Here is a 17,961-nt window from a genome sequence, read left to right on the forward strand (position 1 = left end):
TTTCTTCGAATCGGTCGGTTAATAAGTGCTCCGGAAACACCCGGCCGTAGCAAGATCCCGAAATGGAAATGTGTCGATCTCTTAATTGCGAGATGACAATGCGTGCTTCCTCATACATGTGAAGACAAAAAACAAGAGACCTAAGGAGGAAGTGCCCACCACGTCGCGGGAGGGGTCACAATAAATTACATTGAACTCAATGATTTGAAAGAGCTCCAACGGCCCTTCTTCCCCCCTCTTTCCATCAACCACATGGGCTCCGACATGCATTGGAATTTAATATCTTTTGTTCCACACTTTTGGTTGCGCCGCACCGTCCGCACTCACTTTGAAAAATCTTGTACGATTTGATTCTTCTAGGGAAATGCAAGAACTCAAAATTTTGCTCATGCGTCGAGATGACACTTCATAGTCTAAGCACCCAAAAACTATTGCGGAGGGGTGATTTTTTCGCGTATTTTTAGCAAAAGAAAAAAAACAGATGCACTTGTTTGTTATTAAACTCCCGACAAAAAGGAATTTGATATGGCATGAAATACTTCACCGCAGATCGTGCACGTGACCCAGATCCAACTGTCCATCCAAACTAGAAGGTTAAGTGGATGGACTCGGAAAAGAGCCTTGCATAACGAGCCTAGCCAGAATTGACTTTTCTTGAGTTCGACTCGGCCTGACAAAGCACCCCGTATACACAAGTTTGTTATAGGGTGGGTTTGAATATAAGGAATAATTACCAAAACAGTCCTAAATCTATTGTATAGATATCAATTCAATCATAAACCAATCAATTTTGCCAATTGAGTCATAAACTTTTTGACCATTTACCAATGTAGTCCTTCTGGCCAATTTTTGCCGAAAATCGCTAATGTGGATATTGACCGTCCTATGTTATATGGTCGGCATTGACATATACTATTTTTATAAATTTTTAACATTTTTTGACTTTTTTATTTTTATTTTTCTTTCTTTTTTTCCTTTTTTTTCCTACCAAGTCTGGTGAGGGTTGTTGGTAATTTCCGACCAAAATTGACCAGAAGGACTACGTTGGCCAAAAATAAAATGTTTAGAATTGAATTGACAACCGTATAATAGATTTAGAAATTGCACCATAATTCCATTGTCTGCTACACCGTCCTTGATATTAACTTATAGTAAGATTTTTTTATTGGTCGAAAAGCTTATGGTAAGATGAGTCGGGTGTGTTTGTATTATTCAAACCGAGTAACAAGTCACTAAGGATAATTACCCAATCAGTCATAAGTCTATTGTACAAGAAAAATTGTCCAAAAAGTCCTAAACGTAATACACTTTTGCCAATTCAGTCTAAACCTTTCAATTTGCCAGTTAATTTCTAAACCTTTTCACGTTTTGTCAGTTTAGTCCATTCGGTCAATTTAGCTGGAAATTGCTGACTTGCATGCCGGCCGTCTTATGTGACACGACCTTACGTGGCATGACCGGTGCTAACGTTGCCATTTTTTTATAATATTTTTTCAATTTTTTTATTATTTTTTTCTTTCTTTTCTTTTTCTTTTTCTTCTTCCAAGTCTAGCGCCGGACTTGGAAGAAGAAAAGGAAAAGAAAGGAAAATGAAATTTTAAAAAATTTTAAAAATCATCCACATCAGTGCCAACCGTCCTACGTGGCATTACTGGTGTCCACGTCAGTGATTTCCGGTTAAAATTAATCGGATGGAATCAGTTAGCAAAATGTGAAAATATTTAGGTATCAGTTAGCAAAATGTGAAAATATTTAGGAATCAATTGGCAAAATTGAAATGCTTAGGACTGAATTGGCAAAAGTGCAATGGGTTTATGACTTTTTGGACAATTTTTCCTTAATGTACAGATTCCGATTTAATTCTAAACTTTTCAATTTTTGCCAATGTAATATTAAACCTTTGCGCGAAATCCCTATGTAATGCTTTTGGCCAATTGCCTCTGGGAATTACTTACATGGTGTCAACGTCAGCGATTTTCAGCGGCAATTGGCCAAAAAGACTGTATTGAAATTTCAAGTAAAAGCTTAAGACTACAATGGCAAAATTGAAAATTTGAGAACTGAATTGATACTTATACAATAGATTTAGAATTGAATTGGTAATTTTCCCCATATCATTATCCGCTCATGATCCAATCTCCGTCTCCTACGCCCATCAAGTTCATCTTTCAATGGATGCAGCGTGTGCAACTTAAACCTAATCACGCCACACCTCTCTCACTTCTCTATATACTAGAATATCATCTTCAAACTCGACCATAGTAATTGTTGGATGGCCTCCGTTGCGCTCTTCTAGTAGCTACCATCATCTATCTATTTATCTCTCTCTCTCTCTCTCTCTCTCTCTCTCTCTCTCTCTCTCTCTCTCTCTAGACAATAATGGCGGCGAGTCTCTAATTCGAGATAGGCTTCCAACTATTTAAAGAAATACAATAGAATTGTACCATAAATCCTAAACGTTTGAAAAAGTGTAATCAAGTCCCAAACATTTTAAATCCAATCCAATGAAGTTCTTTTGACAGTTATCAAACATTTTGCTGACATGGCATTTTGAAAACGTGACGTGTTTATTTTTAATTTGACGTTAGCGAGGTGGGGCCGCCCCTACCCCCCTTGGATTTCTTTGTCCAACTTTTTTTGTTAAGTTTTTTGTTTAATTTTACTTTTTTTACATGGCCCCGCGTCAGACCACGTCACCGTTACACATTGTAAAAACTTACTTAAAAAGCCACACCGATTTCCAACATGTCACGTCAACAGAATTAAATAAATAATGTCAAAAGGATCTGATTGAGCCGGATTTAAATTATTTGGAATTTGATTGTACTTTTTCAAACGTTTACAACTTGATTACGCATTTCACCTAATGTTTTAGGCCTTCTGGTACAATTTCCCTTTAAAAAAAGAATCTAAACTAAGGCTTAAATTGTTGCCGATAATGGAAATATTTTTTATTGACTAATTATTTCAAGAGATATAAGCGATCATTTTTAAGAAAATATTTTCTAATTCATTTTCGTTTCCTGAAACAAACGGATCATTAGTGGTTGCTCGATTTTTTTTGTTGTTGCTAGAGATTGGGTTGACTTTATGTAGTCGAGATCGAGAGAGAAAGAGAGAGAAAGAGAGAGAAGAGAGAGAAGTAGCTGGAGATGGCCATGGCGAGCGGCAATCCAAATGGGGTGGGGACGAGACATAGGTTCAAGTGGCGAGGGCGACGTTCAAGGGTCCTAACTTGGATATCTTCTTTACAAGTTACGCACATGCAATTATGTTGAGCAATGTAGTTACATAACCGACGTAGAGCTATCTGACAATTACCATTGAAATTTACACCCTGTGCAAGAAAATATTACCCTAACAACCTTCGAGGAAAACCCGAAGTTACCAACGATCCCAGTCGCAATTCTTTGCACGCGCGACCGAAATGGAATCGCGATGCTATTCTGTAACTCGACGTGAACATTCCAAAAGCTTCTTCTTTAGTCCAGTAAGGACCCCTGAAATCGCCACTTTGACCCCTGAAACTGCCGTGATTTCCGATTTGATCCCGGAATTTAAGATTTCTTCTTAGTTGAGGAAGGACCTTAAACGGGAAAACATCGATAAAGTGCAAAGCGAATTGACTAACACGAAGTTTCCTCCACGCTGGTTCGAACACATTTTAAAGAGACAAACGCAAAAGAGACTATGACGTCGGGATTGGTATGGAAAGAGAGGAGAATGCTTTGTTTTGCTACATCCTTACTACTCCCGGATCCTGAAGAATGCGACCGACCCGATGGTGATTCCTCAATGTCTGCAACAAGCCTTCCAATTTGTCCTTCGATAAAATTGTCTTTAGGCGATATGATCCAAGATGCGAAATCGACTAATAATTCGCATTGGATCGCGACTCGTTACTCCCTGTCGAACCTACACTTCTCATGACAGCTAGAGATATAAATCATTGAGCCAACCTTTCTCATGATCCGACCAACATGGTAAAAACAACACAATCCAAAAGCAAAATGGGGTCGACTGACGGAGAACTCCTTGTGCCCGAAAAGGGCCGCAGTTGCTACTATAAGTAAAGAAACGGTTAAGAGAGTCGAAGAGCGCATAAGAGAAATAACCCAAAATCTAAAGCTTCATCAATTGACCTAAACGTTAATGATGAAGCCATGACAAAAAACTAAAGCCCCGAGATGATAAAAGAGTTCAGAACATCCGGAAGTTGCGGCGGAATTTAATCGACTTCCTCCATCTTGCTGCCCTCGGCGTCAGCGTCAGCATCCGCATCCTCCAAAGGAGGCATGTCCGCATCACCATCACCTGCTTCCTCGTCGATGCTCAGGCCGAGCTTCAACATCCTGTGGATTCTGCTGCCGAATGTGTTGGGGTCATCGAGGCTGAAGCCGGAGGTCAGGAGTGCGGTCTCAAAGAGCAAAAGGACGAGGTCCTTCACCGACTTGTCGTTCTTGTCCGCATCTGCCCTCTTCCTGAGCTCGTCCATGATGGCGTTCTCGGGGTTGATTTCCATGGTCTTCTTGCTCGACATGTAACCAGCCATGCTATTGTCTCTCAATGCTTGTGCCTTCATGATCCTCTCCATATTGGCAGTCCACCCATACTCGCCAGTAACCAAGCAGCATGGTGAGTCGACCACACGATCGGAGACGACGACTTTCTCGACCCTGTCGCCCAAAACATCCTTGATAACCTTGCACAGGCCCTCAAACTTGGCCTTCAGCTCTTCCTTCTTCTTCATCTCGTCCTCACTCTCATCGAGCTTCAAACCTTCCTTGGTCGCTGAAACAAGCTTCTTACCCTCAAATTCCTTGAGCTGGCCAACAGCATACTCGTCAATGGCATCAACCATGAACAGCACCTCATAGCCCTTCTTCTTAAGCTTCTCCAAGAATGGGGAGTTCTCAACAGCCTTCTTGCTCTCACCAGTGATGTAGTAGATGTCACTCTGGCCCTCCTTCATTCTAGTCACATAGTCCTTGAGACTGGTCATCTCATCACCACTCTTGGTGGAGTGATAACGAAGCAACTCAGCTAGCTTTCCCTTGTTCTGAGAATCCTCGTGAATACCGAGCTTGAGGTTCTTCGAGAATGACTCGTAGAATTTGTTGTAGTCCTCCTTGTTCTCAGCAATCTCAAAGAAGAGTTCAACACATTTCTTGACAAGATTTTTCCTGATAACCTTCAGGATCTTATTCTGTTGGAGCATTTCTCTGGAAATGTTGAGAGGAAGGTCCTCAGAGTCTACGATACCCTTCACAAAGCTAAGATACTCAGGAATGATCTCCTCACAGTTGTCCATGATAAAGACACGGCGAACATAGAGCTTGATGTTGTTGGGTTTCTTGCGGGTATCGAAGAGATCAAAAGGAGCCCTCTTCGGAACAAAAAGGATGGCCTTGAATTCAAGCTGACCTTCAACTGAAAAATGCTTCACAGCCAGATGCTCCTCCCAATCGTTGGTCAGGCTCTTGTAGAAGGCACTGTACTCTTCCTTCGTGATCTCGTCAGGCTTCCTCATCCAGATGGGCTTCTGCTTGTTCACCAGAGACCACTCATTAGAAACTTCCTTGATCTTCTTCTTTTTCTTCTCTTCCTTCTCTTTTTCTTCATCAACATCCTCAACCTTTCCTTCCTCATCCTTCTTGTCTTCCTCATCATCTTCATCATCAGAAATTTCCTTCTCAGTGGTCTTCTCAACCCAGAGGGAAATAGGGTAGCTAATGAATTCAGAGTGCTTCTTGATTAGATCCTTCAGACGACGCTCTTCAAGGTACTCAAGCTGGTCTTCTTTAAGGTGAAGAGTGATCTTAGTTCCCCTGCCAAGATTCTCACCAGAAGTGTCCCTGGTGACAGTAAAAGATCCACCAGCTTGGGATTCCCACACATACTGCTCATCGTCATTGTGCTTAGTAGTGACGATCACCTTTTCAGCAACAAGGTAAGCGGAGTAGAAACCAACACCAAACTGCCCAATCATGCTCACATCAGCACCAGCAGCTAGTGCTTCCATAAATTCCTTGGTTCCTGATCTGGCAATGGTACCAAGATTGTTCACCAAATCTGAAGAAACAAATTCAACAATTAGCAAACAACTATACATTAGGTAAGGGTGAAATCAGGACTCTATGTCGGGAACCAAGCACCAAATTACTGACCTGCTTTGGTCATCCCAATCCCACTATCAATGATGGACAGTGTGTTGTTTGCTTTGTCAGGGATAATGTGGATAAAGAGCTCTGGTTGACCATCGAGCTTGCTCTTGTCAGTCAAGCTCTCAAAGCGGATTTTGTCAAGAGCCTGAAGAAATTTGAGTTTATATTCAGTTCCAAGAAAGAGACAAAGAACTAGATGAGCCACATCATTCTACTTACACCGCATTCTGTTGGCCCCAGTAAAGAATTTTCAAATATAAAATCAAATGAATACAATAAATCAACAGGTTCATACGAACAATCATCTTTACGTACAATTTAGATTTAGACAAGAGCAGACGATCCCCAAAAACCAGCATACAGAAGAACGCTTTCTCAACCTTCAGTTTAATAAATCACTACGGTCATAAGAGGAATTCTCAGAAGCTAATCTTATTCCCACATGAAGACCTTCCCATTGTGTTCCACTACAAACTTACCACAAGCACCAACCTAAAAGTTTACCCCAATAACGAGCAGCAACATGTACAATAGATTTCATCAGCTTTCCAAACAAAGCACAAGCGGGCAATTCCACGCAATCCTCAACCATCACTATACCCTCGCGATCAAACCTTCGACACGCTACGATTTCCAAAACCACAGCGAAAAATGTATACCGACTTCCTACGCAGTCAACAGGACATGCTCTATCCAGCAGCAAGCATCGCATCCTAAAGCACACGTTTTCCACCGAAAGACCTCACGGAACACTAACACGCCCCTAAACGCGAGCGTCAGATCACATCACAATCACGACAACAGCGAGCGATCCTCGCTCGCGCGCACACTCCAACAGGCTAAATCCAAACACAAAGCGACGCGATCTCGCGAACGAAAAAAAGGGAAACACTCAAACACGCGCGGAGCTCCCCTTAAAAACGAAACGGAAACGGATCACGGGAGGAAGAAACAACTCACGTCGGAAGAGTTGCTGATGAGCTCGCGGAGGAAGATCTCCTTGTTGCTGTAGAAGGTGTTGATGATCAGGCTCAGGAGCTGGTTGATCTCGGCCTGGAAAGCGAACGTCTCCGTCTCCGCCATCGCCGCCCTCGATTCTTCGCCGGCGCAACGCAGGAAGCAGGGGTGCTCACGGCAGATCGGCAGGAGGAGACTAGGGTTTTTGGTGGGGGGGGTGACTGAAGAGTTGCGGAGCGAGGACTGAGGAGGAGCTTATATAGTGGTGCTCGCCCTAGGGTTCTAGATCCTTCTTCGACCCGAGCTTTCGTCACCGGGGGTTTCATTTTGTCGAATTTTAAAAAAGAGGGGGCCGGGGATTTACGCTTTCGAACGCTGTATTTTCGCGTGTTTTCTAGTTTTGGTGCGTCGTGGGTTTGCTGTTTTTCAATTTGGTCCCTGCACGAGCTTGTTTTGTTTCACTCTAGTCCAACTCAGGCTCCGTTTGCTTCGTAAAAATTGAAATGATTAACAATTATGGGCAACAGATTATGTTTCAATATTTTCGTGAACGGTAAAAATATTTTTTATCTCTTTATATTTATACGCAATACAAAGCGATTGTTTGTGATGGGGAGGGACGAATTTTCTTGCCAAGCATGCAGTAGGGACGGAGGCGGTCGGTCTGGCCCCCACGAATCCGCCCCGTCCTATGTTTAATTTTTGGAGATTTCTAGTATTATGCTAGTCTTTTTTCTATATACGTTGTAATATTTTGATAATATAAAGTTCCTTATTTTTCACATAGATTCCAATATTAATGTGGATACTTCCAATGATTTTTTTTTTTTCACTTTTCTCATCAATTGGTCATGGGAATTTTCTATACCAAACTTTATGCTGATAGACCAAAGGATTCCAAATTCTTTTTTTTTTTTGCACATAATTTAAGTTATGTTTTCTGAATAATTTAACTTGAGACTTTTAAGTTTGAAATTATTATAGAGCGGGGGTCAGTGGGTCGGAAAAATCCGTCACATCCGCTAGGGTTGTGATGGATTACAGATCAAACATTGATCTAATTTTTGTTATAGTATGACAAATCAAGAGTTGCGTTTAGATAGTCCTGTGATCTTAGTTCATCGGATTATCATATACACCGGACTCACATTGGACGTCAAAGTATAATATTGAAATGCTAAGTATAAATAGACCGATTTGCAAAATAAGTATATCAAATGATCTCGCGATCTGTCGTTAGACGTTGAATATGCTTTACTCGTTAGAATACGAACTTGGAATCAATCACTTATCTCCATATACCGATTTTATAGACAAAAATACTTATCTAGCATTTTAAGAAGAGCATTCTCACATGTTTCATTGTGTCAATCCTATTCCTAACCTCTTTTTGGCATGTCCAACGAGATAGTAATATTTTCACTATACATTGCAAATCGGGATTCCACCATAAATACTCGTAGCTAGTAGACTAGATCATGGGTTGGATGACGCGACGGCCCGCCTAGAAAGTGGTCGGACTTAGTCATGAATTTAGGATCTCTTGGGTGAGCCCGGTGCTTCCTTTAGGCCCGATCGATGTTTAAGCCGAGCCTAGGCATAGGGTTTGAGGCCCCGCCCAGCCCGGGCGGCCCATACAAGTTTTAGTTTAAATAAGGTTTTGTGTGGTTTCTGTAATGCTAGAATATTAGTTTGTAGTGTACTTTCATTGCTTGAAGGTTGCATCATTACTTCAAAAGAACAGAAATCCTTTTCGAGCGGCACTATCATCATGTGATGCGATTGGCATTGAGTAGCGCTATCATTACTTAAAAAAGAAACTGATTGTTTGCTAAGAAACAAGCTTTTGGTGCTTAGCAGCTCTGCTGTAGTAGTTTTTATATTTAAAGAGACCTTTAAAATTTGATAATGTCCTTCCAAACAAACATTTTCGTGGTGCAATGGCACACGTCACTATCCGTGAGGTCAGGCCCATGACCCTAGTGTCCGTGCCTTGGCCCCCAACACCCGTGCTTGGATCCATCAAGGCCGGGCATGAGGCCCTGATGCCCTGGCACTTGGGCCGGGGTCCATAAAGGTTGAGCGCAGGATCCAAGTACCTGTGCCTGTATCCCCGGCGCTCAGGTTCGCATCCTCAATGCCTAAGCCAGTTTCTATTGAGGTTGAGGACCCCGGTGCCCATGCCCCTATCCTAATGCTAGGTTCCCCGATGCCCAAACCAATGTCTATCAAGGCCGAAGCTTGAGACCCTCGTGCCTCGGTCCATCAAGGCCGAGCTTGGGACCCAGCACCTGTACCCGTCTCCTCGACACCTACGCCAAGTCTCACTGAGGCCGGAATCGAGACTCCGGAGTCGGTGTCGAGGACACGAGGCCATCCTTGGGACCTGGGTCCAACCTCAAGGAACCCCGGTGGTGCCAAGGTCCTAGGCCCGAGTATTAGGGACTCGGGAACGTGCGCAGGGGATTCAGGCCGAGCCTTGGGGGACCTGAGACCAATTGCGGGCCATCCTTGCCCGACCTCAAGGGTCCTAGGTTCGAGCTCCAAAATCTACTCATAATTTTGAAAAATCACTTATTACTTTTAGAAACTAAACCATTTTCCTGAGTTTAAATATAAGGCTCCGTTCGTTTGGCGGAAAATATTCTACCGGAAAATATTTTCCTGATTTTCCGGTGTTCGGGGGGCAGAAAACGTTTTCCGTGGGAAAATATTTTCCTTCCCCTCACAAAATAAATTTCTAGTCTACTGAAAATGACTTCGCTTTCTTCAAAAGCTGAAATCATTTTCCGAGCTTCTTCTTCTTCTTCTTCACTAAGGTCGCCGGCCGCCGCCGTACGGCCAGCCACATGTGCCGGCCGCCGGCCGCGGCCGCCGGGCCTGGCCGCTGCGGCCGCCGGACGCCGGACGTTGACGTTGCCGCCGGCTGTCGCCCCGGCCGCCGGACGCTGCGCCGGACGCCGCGCCACCGCTCGCCGGCCGCCGGCGAAAAATATTTTCCGAAATTTTTTCATATTGATCGCCAAACACCGAAAAATTATGTTAGGAAAACATTTTCCGGAAAATGACTTCGGAAAATATTTTCCAAAAGGAGAATATTTTCCGCCAAACGAACGGAGCCTAAGTTTCCCGTTAACTTATTTTTCTAAGCGGTCCAAATGCCAAAAAAATGAGACGAGTTTCTTCGAATAGTTAATTTTCCGCGAAGCAATTATGAAGCTTTGAGCGTGTTCTCTTATGGCACCGTCATGCTTGGATCGGCATACAGAAAATTAGACTCAAGTGGACAAAGTAAAGCTGTGGCGATATGCGAGGACGAGATGCAAATTGCTTGCATATAGTTTTATAAATGAAAAATCAATATATTCAACAACAAAAAAACTGAACCGAACATTGAAAAAAAATTTATCTTAAAATCCAGACAAATGTTTGGGCCTTCTGCGCTTGTACATGGGGGAACCACCACAGCAATCCGCAGGTGTTCCCGTGCGTCGTGGGCGGAAAGACTTACCATTCAACCGTTAACTACCAGTCTCCTCCTCCCGCTCTCCCAACACCCCCCAACGAAAAGCAACACCAAACTGTCTGAGTTCATCCCCGCGTCAGCCTCCTCTGCAACCCCTCTTCCCCTGGGGACAAAGGAAAGAAAACCCTTCATCACACTCAAACCCTCCAATGCAAGTACAGAGAAGCCCCCACCGATCGTTCTGAAACTCAGTAACCGTCCTATTTTCAAGCCCTGTTGTCCACTCGGTCCCCCCCATGCTCAAGAACAAGCTCAAGATCCCCGACAAGACCCGGAAGCCGTTCCCCGACCGGCTGGGGAGCTTGGTCGCGGGTTTCGACGGCAGGGACGGCGAGAACGGGGTGTCCGATGCGGCCCTCGAGTTCGGGGAAGAGCTCGAGACGATCCAGCCCAATGGGTTCGGGTCGGATCGGGAGTTCGAGGAACCGGATGGCGGGGTGGAAGAGGAGTGTGCGCAGGGTGAGGACCCGACTGCCAGAGCTGGCGGCGGCGGCGGCGAGCCGGATTTTCGGGCCCGGCAGAGACCCGCGAGAGAAGGGTCGGGTCCTGTTTCGGTGTTGGAGGTGATTGCAGCTGATGAGAAGAGGTCTGATGTTGAGTACGAGGTATGACAGATTGATGTGAATTGATGACTTTTATCTTCGGAGAAATGTGCGGTCATTTTGCATGCTTGAGGCTCACGTTGTTACTTTGTGTGAACTGATGCAGCATTGTGTGCGCGGTTGATTGGAAGTTCTTGATTTGTCGGTTCAGTTCTTGGATTCTTTATGCAGATATCGCAGGAAGAAATAAATTTGGAGAAGTTGCAGAGAATTGCGAGTAAGGGGCTTCCTGACAAGGGGGGTTTGCGTGCCACGACTTGGAAGGTTAGAACTTAATTGTCTTCCTTGTTCAAGCACTTTGCTGGTTCATAGTAATGATGTGTGTGCGGTAAGGAAACACGTTATAAAAACTCGAATTGCATCGTTTGAGGGAAGAAGGATAATTCATTTTTCAGCTTCTTGTGCGTACTTAAATTGCCTAAGTCTAGGGGAAGTGCTAGTTTTGTATATATGGTTTGTCACTGAGATTGTTATACTGCGTACCCCATTCCCAACTGCTTTCTGGGTACATTATTCCAATTTTGCGTGCTTTTACATACGAGTTCACCAAAAGGGCAATTCGATGGACACTGCCTTGAATATGTACAACAAAGGATATTGCCATCAATCTAATCTTGTTAACTCATTCTAAAACAATATAGGGCAAATCCATTGCCTGATTTAGGCTTTTGAAATTATAGATACTAGCTTGGAGCCATAATCCTTTTACCCTATATGATTTTTTTTTTTGGGTCAAAACCCTATATGATTGAAAGGTGATAATATTGCAGTTTGTTTGTGACCTTGAAACAAAGACTCTCAGCAAGGACTATTCCATTCTTATGGTTCATATATATAACTCAAAAGGAATGCCTTGAACTGTATCATAACCCAAATAAAGAACCAAGTAAGCCTACCCTAACATACACACTTTTCATAAGCAGCTCATCCGATTCTGTTACCATGGTGGATGTCATATCCAATTCTATTTACTTGTACCTGAGATTTTCAAGATCATCTGTGAACTCGATCTGTAATTGAGTGAGAACCTTTGGAAGGATAAACAAGGATAGGCACTCTGAAGATGTGCATTTTGTGAAATCTTTCGTTTAATCTGCTCTATTTTAAGCAGCTGCTCCTTGGCTATCTTCCCCCTTCTCGCAACTTGTGGGAAAAGGAGTTATCAGAAAACCGACTTAAGTATGCCAAGCTGAAGGCAGAGCTTCTTATAAGTCCTGTAAGCTGCTTTCTTCCTTTCTTCTCTTATCAACTTGTATCACCAGAATCATGATTCTGAAGTTCATGATGTATGAAAATCTTGACTCTAGGCAGTCAGAGTTTGCTAGAAGGAAAAATTTAGATTTCAGTCCTTGTGAATCGGAAGCGGGGAGTGATGTTGATGGGCCACTTCACCGGCACCAAATCTCTCAGGAGGATCACCCTCTGAGTCTTGGTAAAGCTAGCGTTTGGAATCAGTACTTTGAGGTGCATATCTTTTTGGTTATGAGGGGTTCACTTTGTCCTTCCTTGCCCTATTTTTGAGCTGATGTTTACCACAATAGAGATGTGTGTTTCTAGAATACAGAAGTTGCAGAGCAGATAGACCGTGATTTACAGCGTACCCACCCAGATATGAAGTTCTTTTCTGGGGAAACGGCGATCAGTAGAAGACGCAGGGTATGGTATCTTTTATGTTGTTCTATAGGAGATTACTGCTCCTTGCTTTTCTTGTGAAGGGGAGCTGAAGTTTTTTTTGTATGTCTACAGGAAGCAATGAGAAATATTCTCCTCCTGTTTGCAAAACTGAATCCTGCTATCCGCTATGTGCAAGGAATGAATGAGGTCTTGGCACCCATATATTACGTCTTCAGTACCGATCCTAATGAGCAAAATGCTGTAAGAGTTACTGAATCTTCTCGTCTTCAGAAGTATGTCATTTGCCCTCGGATGACCGTATTTCCATGTTTGCAAATTGTCCGAGTTTATGCTTACATGGCTTGGAATTTCTCAGATGTCATGTTATTCTAATGCTCAAGCTGTATATATGTTCAGATCACTTTTCAATCTTACATCAGCTGAGTTTTTGCAGAGTCTCAATCTCTTATCGTGCTCCAATATGCAATGAAATGTGTAGAGGTCTTTGACGTGTTTTACTATGCATGTTTTCACATTAGTGTCTATCGAACTTGTGCTAATGAATTGAGATGGAAGATTCTTTTTCATTACGGAAAAAGCCGCCAAAAACCTTAAATTATGCCCACCGTGACATATTTATCGTCAACTTTTTTCCGTGAAACCAAAAATCTCAAAGTTGTACTTGTGTGACATATTTACCCTCCATCAAAGTTTTGTCTATGAGAACCATTAAAAATCTGCCTACATGGATGCCAGAAATCAAATGGTGTTGACATGGTGCCCACATGACTTAAGTGAAATAAAAATGACGTTGTTTTGCCTAAAAAATCATTTAACGGAACCTTGACGGAAGGCAAATGTGTCATAGGTACAAGTTTGGGGTTTTTTATGTCACAAGAAAACTTTTATGGTAACTGTGTCATAGTAGGTATAACTTTTGGGGTTTGTGATGTTACAAAAAAAAGTTCAGGGTAAATGTATAGTTTGGAGTTTTTTGTAACTTTTTCCCTTTTGTTAACATGGTATTGTAAAGATAATTTCAAATCCAGTTTTTCCCCACTAGTAAGCTATAATTTCATTCTATAAATGGTCTGTCTCTGATCTGATTCTTGCTCATACACTGCTGCTTGTATTCTTACTAATGTTTTTACTTGCTCCCTCAGGACATATGTTCGTTTTGATATCTGTTGATAAGTCTCTCAAGTCTAAAAATCGTGAAATACAGTGCCAAATGTACATCTAATTTCTGCTTCTTTTCGTAAATTGATGCATTCGCTCCATGTTGTGTATCTTGTACCCTCTAAGGTCATTTGTTTGCTTTAACATCTGTATGATAGTCTCTCATGTCTCAAAATCATGACAATCTGCCAAGTGTGATCGTGATTTCGCCCTCTTTTAAAGAATTGACATGTTCACTCCACATTGCCCAGCTTGTACTCTTTTTTCTATCAATGAACTTGTTATCTTTTCGCATCTAATGTGGAGATGTTGTCTTAAATCTGTGCAGGCAAATGCAGAAGCAGATAGTTTTTCATGTTTTGTCAGGCTCTTGGGTGACTCAGTGGACCACTTCTGTCAACAGTTAGACAATAGTTCAGTGGGAATACTCTCCACCCTTTCCCGCTTATCTGACTTGTTAAAGACCAATGATGAGGAACTGTGGCGGCATCTTGAATTCACAACCAGGGTAATCTCAAATGGCTCAAGTTACAATTCCATACATTCGCCTTTTTGTGGTTGCGCATCTTCTTCAGCTCTGCTTTCTGACCTCACAATTTTGAAATTTTTTGGTCAGCTAATGTCATGATTATTATGAGCAGGTTGAACCACAATTCTATGCATTTAGATGGATCACACTGCTTCTTACCCAAGAATTTAGCTTCCAATCCATCTTGAGAATATGGGATTCTCTTTTGGGCAACCCTTTTGGTGTTCAGGTCTTTTCACTCTCTCTGCGCTCTCCATTTCTACGGTTGTGCATGCTATCTATGTTATTGATATCCATGAAAACAAGCAAGCACCAATATGGGTTAGTTTGGAATGGTTTGGTCTGACTGGGTAACTTGTTCTACCAGGACTCACCGAGCACATCTTCTGGGAAAGATGTTAGATATTATCAGATAAGAAGCCTGTTTTATTAGGAAAATGATCTATTTATTTATTGGCATAACTTCATGATGTAGAAATGTAATGCCTGATAAGTAGAGTAAAAACTACTAGCCAATTTAGGATGATATTTCTGATGCATGCTTCTTGCTAATGTATAGCATTGGTAGACATAGGATGATAATATGAGAAGCTCAAATTTTGGGAGGAACTTTTGAATCCTTATATTTCTTTTTAAGTTTAGTAAAGCTAGAAATTCAAATGAAGCAGTGGGAAGAATCAGAGATCGTAAGTTTGGTGATCATAATCTTGGATTGTTTTTGCAAAAGAGATGCGAAATTGATCTAAATCAATCAAGATTTCTGCCACAGGATATGCGCATGATAGGTGAAATAGAGAAGTGTGCGTATCATATATTTTATGGAACACAAGAATGCTGCTTAAATATAAGGGTAAATTCTATGTGAAGTCATTATGGCCAACAATGGTTTATTCAATTTATGGGTACACCAGATATGTGTACCAGACATGAGCATAGTTTCTATGGGAAATCAAGAAGAGGAGATTGAAAGTGTCCTATCTAAAGAAAAGTTGGTGCGACACCAATCGAGGACAAGATCGGCAAGTGAAATAAAAAATCGTGAATTTTTGACACGTGGTGTGTTCTTCATGATGTGAATGTGGATTGAAAAGGATGGAGAAAGACATAAAAAGACATGTGCGAAGCATTTGAATGTTACTGAAATCTGTAACATTTGAAAGCATATTAATCCAGGGCTGAATCCACTTATTAGGATAAGGCTTGCATGTTCTTGTTGTCATTTTTGTTCACTTTATCTGTTCATTATTTTCTCAATACTCATGCTGTTCAGATCACTTCCGTCTAACCGGTGAGTAATGCTTTTTGGGTTGAAACAGTCGTTTTACTCTTCTGCATAGAGCTAGAGCATTTAGATTTCACTTTGCTTCCTGCTGGTAATTGAACATACACTTTAGCATTACGCTCATGGTGGACAAAATTCTTTTGCGAATTCCTCTCTCTTCAATCGAACAACTTGTTGGCAACTTTTTTAAATGACAATGACATACTGTCTGGTGGCACAGGATATGCTGCTGCGAGTTTGTTGCGCGATGTTGTTATGCATGAAGAGCAGACTGCTGAGTGGCGACTTCATAGCGAACTTGAAGCTTCTACAGCACTACCCGGATATCAACATCGAACACCTACTCCAGGTCGCGATGGATTTGACTCCCGACACATCTTCCTATCGTCTGTCTCTGTAATTACTCTGTAAACTGTGAACATTTGCCAATCTCTGTACAAAATCAATCTCTCTCTCTCTCTGTAATGCAAATTTTTTCGGCAAGGATGAAGCGGGTTTTGATATTGGTTGAGGTGATCTGACCCGTCGACTTCTCTACAATATTCACTGCGAAATGCGTCGACCTGGGCATCAGTTCATGTTTCGAAATACTTTGCTTTTGTGAACAGATGCCGTTTTCGAGGAGGCAAAAAGATTCCATCAGTACAAAATTGTCCACGTGAACACCATGATTCCATAATGTTTCGTTAACAGGGTGGCTTTACTTGACCGGCAGATGCCTTCTTGTCTGGATTTTGGGGAGGCTTTTCTGGGCAATGTTTCTTGTCCGACCGGAATCTGCCAATGTCTATTGTCCTATTTTTTCCTGTATTAAGGACGAGGCGCTCATTAGTCCAAGGTGAATTATTAAGCATAGATTTGTCAGTTTTCTGAAGGATTATTACTCAAATGGCACGCGCGTTCGGCTTCCACGCGAAAGCCTTATTGAATTCAGAATATGGTAAAGTAACTCCTGGATGGAACTACTCCACTGATGGGTGTCGCAATGGTTCCAAACTCAACGGCGGCAGATAAACACGAGGGCTGCGCTCGTTATGAGGCTTGACCCGACACCTTACGGCAGTCTTTCGGGCCATATTTTAATACGAAAGGTTAAGTGAATTAAAGGGAAAATAAAATAAATACGGCTCTGTCTTTAACGTACCGTGAAATGTTAAAGATTGACTAACTAAGCCTAAATAAAATTGTTCTAATGTCAGTTCACACGAAACAAGATGCGAATGAGAAAATCAATGCAGTTTTGAACTTTTACTTCTTAGCCAAGAATTAAAATGGAAAATCGCCACTTGCCAAATTTAGGAGAAAATGACTTCTTTTGCCTAGTGGATGAGGGTGATCTGATCAAAGTTTGGACCTTACAACAGACAAAAGCTGAGAAAACGAAAGGCTATACCAAAGCCAAAGTAGTCCTCCTCTTCCCCTCCACCAAAGAAATTTGTGGCAGCGTTGCGTGCTCGTACATACTGGAAATTTGATTTTTATTGGACTTATTCATCAACACGACTCGAGATCCAAAGAACCCGTTTTTTTTTTTCTATTTATTTTCTCTATACTTCAAATTATTCTCGACTCTATCCACATTCTGGGTCAATGGTCATACTCCATGTTCTTCAAAGAGGAAGGTTGCGTGACATACATGGGACACTACAATGTGAACCAATTATTGATTTTATAAAGCTGTTGTTTTGAAATGCTTCTGCACATGTTGCTTGCACTGTCGCTTTATTTATAAACAAGAGGGAGAAAAGAAAAAAAATTGAAAGATTGGCCCTGGGAACCTAACAAGGTCGCTTGGGAGAAACCTAAACAAAGACCATTATAGGGTTTCGAGGCAGGTTCATTGTACGCATGCGTGTGAAAAGAGTGTGTTAAGTGCATAATAATCACGTTCATACGTGCAAAATGTGCATTTCTTTAATGGGTCTAAAGGGGATTAAGATCTGATTATGTTTTCCATTAGGGAAATCTTGAGTTTTGGTCAAGGTCGTTGTGCCATCTTCGAGACATTACATTTTTCGAGTAGGCAGACAATCAACTATTTACACAGGGTGTTTTTGTTTCGCGAAAAATGAGTGATTTGAAAAACGTTTTCTGAAAAATGATCGATT

General features: G+C 42.0%; 2 protein-coding genes across 2 annotated transcripts; one reads left to right on the forward strand and one right to left on the reverse strand.

Annotated features, from left to right (window-relative positions):
- Positions 1–3,940: 3,940 nt before the first annotated feature.
- LOC115692900 (heat shock cognate protein 80) lies at positions 3,941–7,357 on the reverse strand. Its single transcript, XM_030619876.2, has 3 exons — positions 7,125–7,357; positions 6,168–6,309; positions 3,941–6,072 (listed from the first exon to the last, which is right to left on the reverse strand). The coding sequence occupies exons 1-3, from the start codon at positions 7,245–7,247 to the stop codon at positions 4,229–4,231; spliced, it is 2,109 nt and encodes a 702-aa protein (XP_030475736.1). The 5' UTR covers positions 7,248–7,357; the 3' UTR covers positions 3,941–4,228.
- Positions 7,358–10,709: 3,352 nt separating this feature from the next.
- LOC130136229 (TBC domain-containing protein C1952.17c-like) lies at positions 10,710–16,367 on the forward strand. Its single transcript, XM_056306399.1, has 9 exons — positions 10,710–11,252; positions 11,421–11,513; positions 12,361–12,465; positions 12,561–12,713; positions 12,807–12,905; positions 12,996–13,124; positions 14,371–14,550; positions 14,684–14,800; positions 16,074–16,367. Exons 1-9 carry the CDS (start codon positions 10,884–10,886, stop codon positions 16,251–16,253), a joined length of 1,425 nt encoding a protein of 474 aa, XP_056162374.1. The 5' UTR covers positions 10,710–10,883; the 3' UTR covers positions 16,254–16,367.
- Positions 16,368–17,961: the final 1,594 nt, after the last annotated feature.

This window comes from Syzygium oleosum, unplaced genomic scaffold, assembly GCF_021117445.2.
Source record: "Syzygium oleosum isolate NSW1041296 unplaced genomic scaffold, Sole_v2.1 Sole_v2.44, whole genome shotgun sequence".
Classification (NCBI taxonomy): domain Eukaryota; kingdom Viridiplantae; phylum Streptophyta; class Magnoliopsida; order Myrtales; family Myrtaceae; genus Syzygium; species Syzygium oleosum.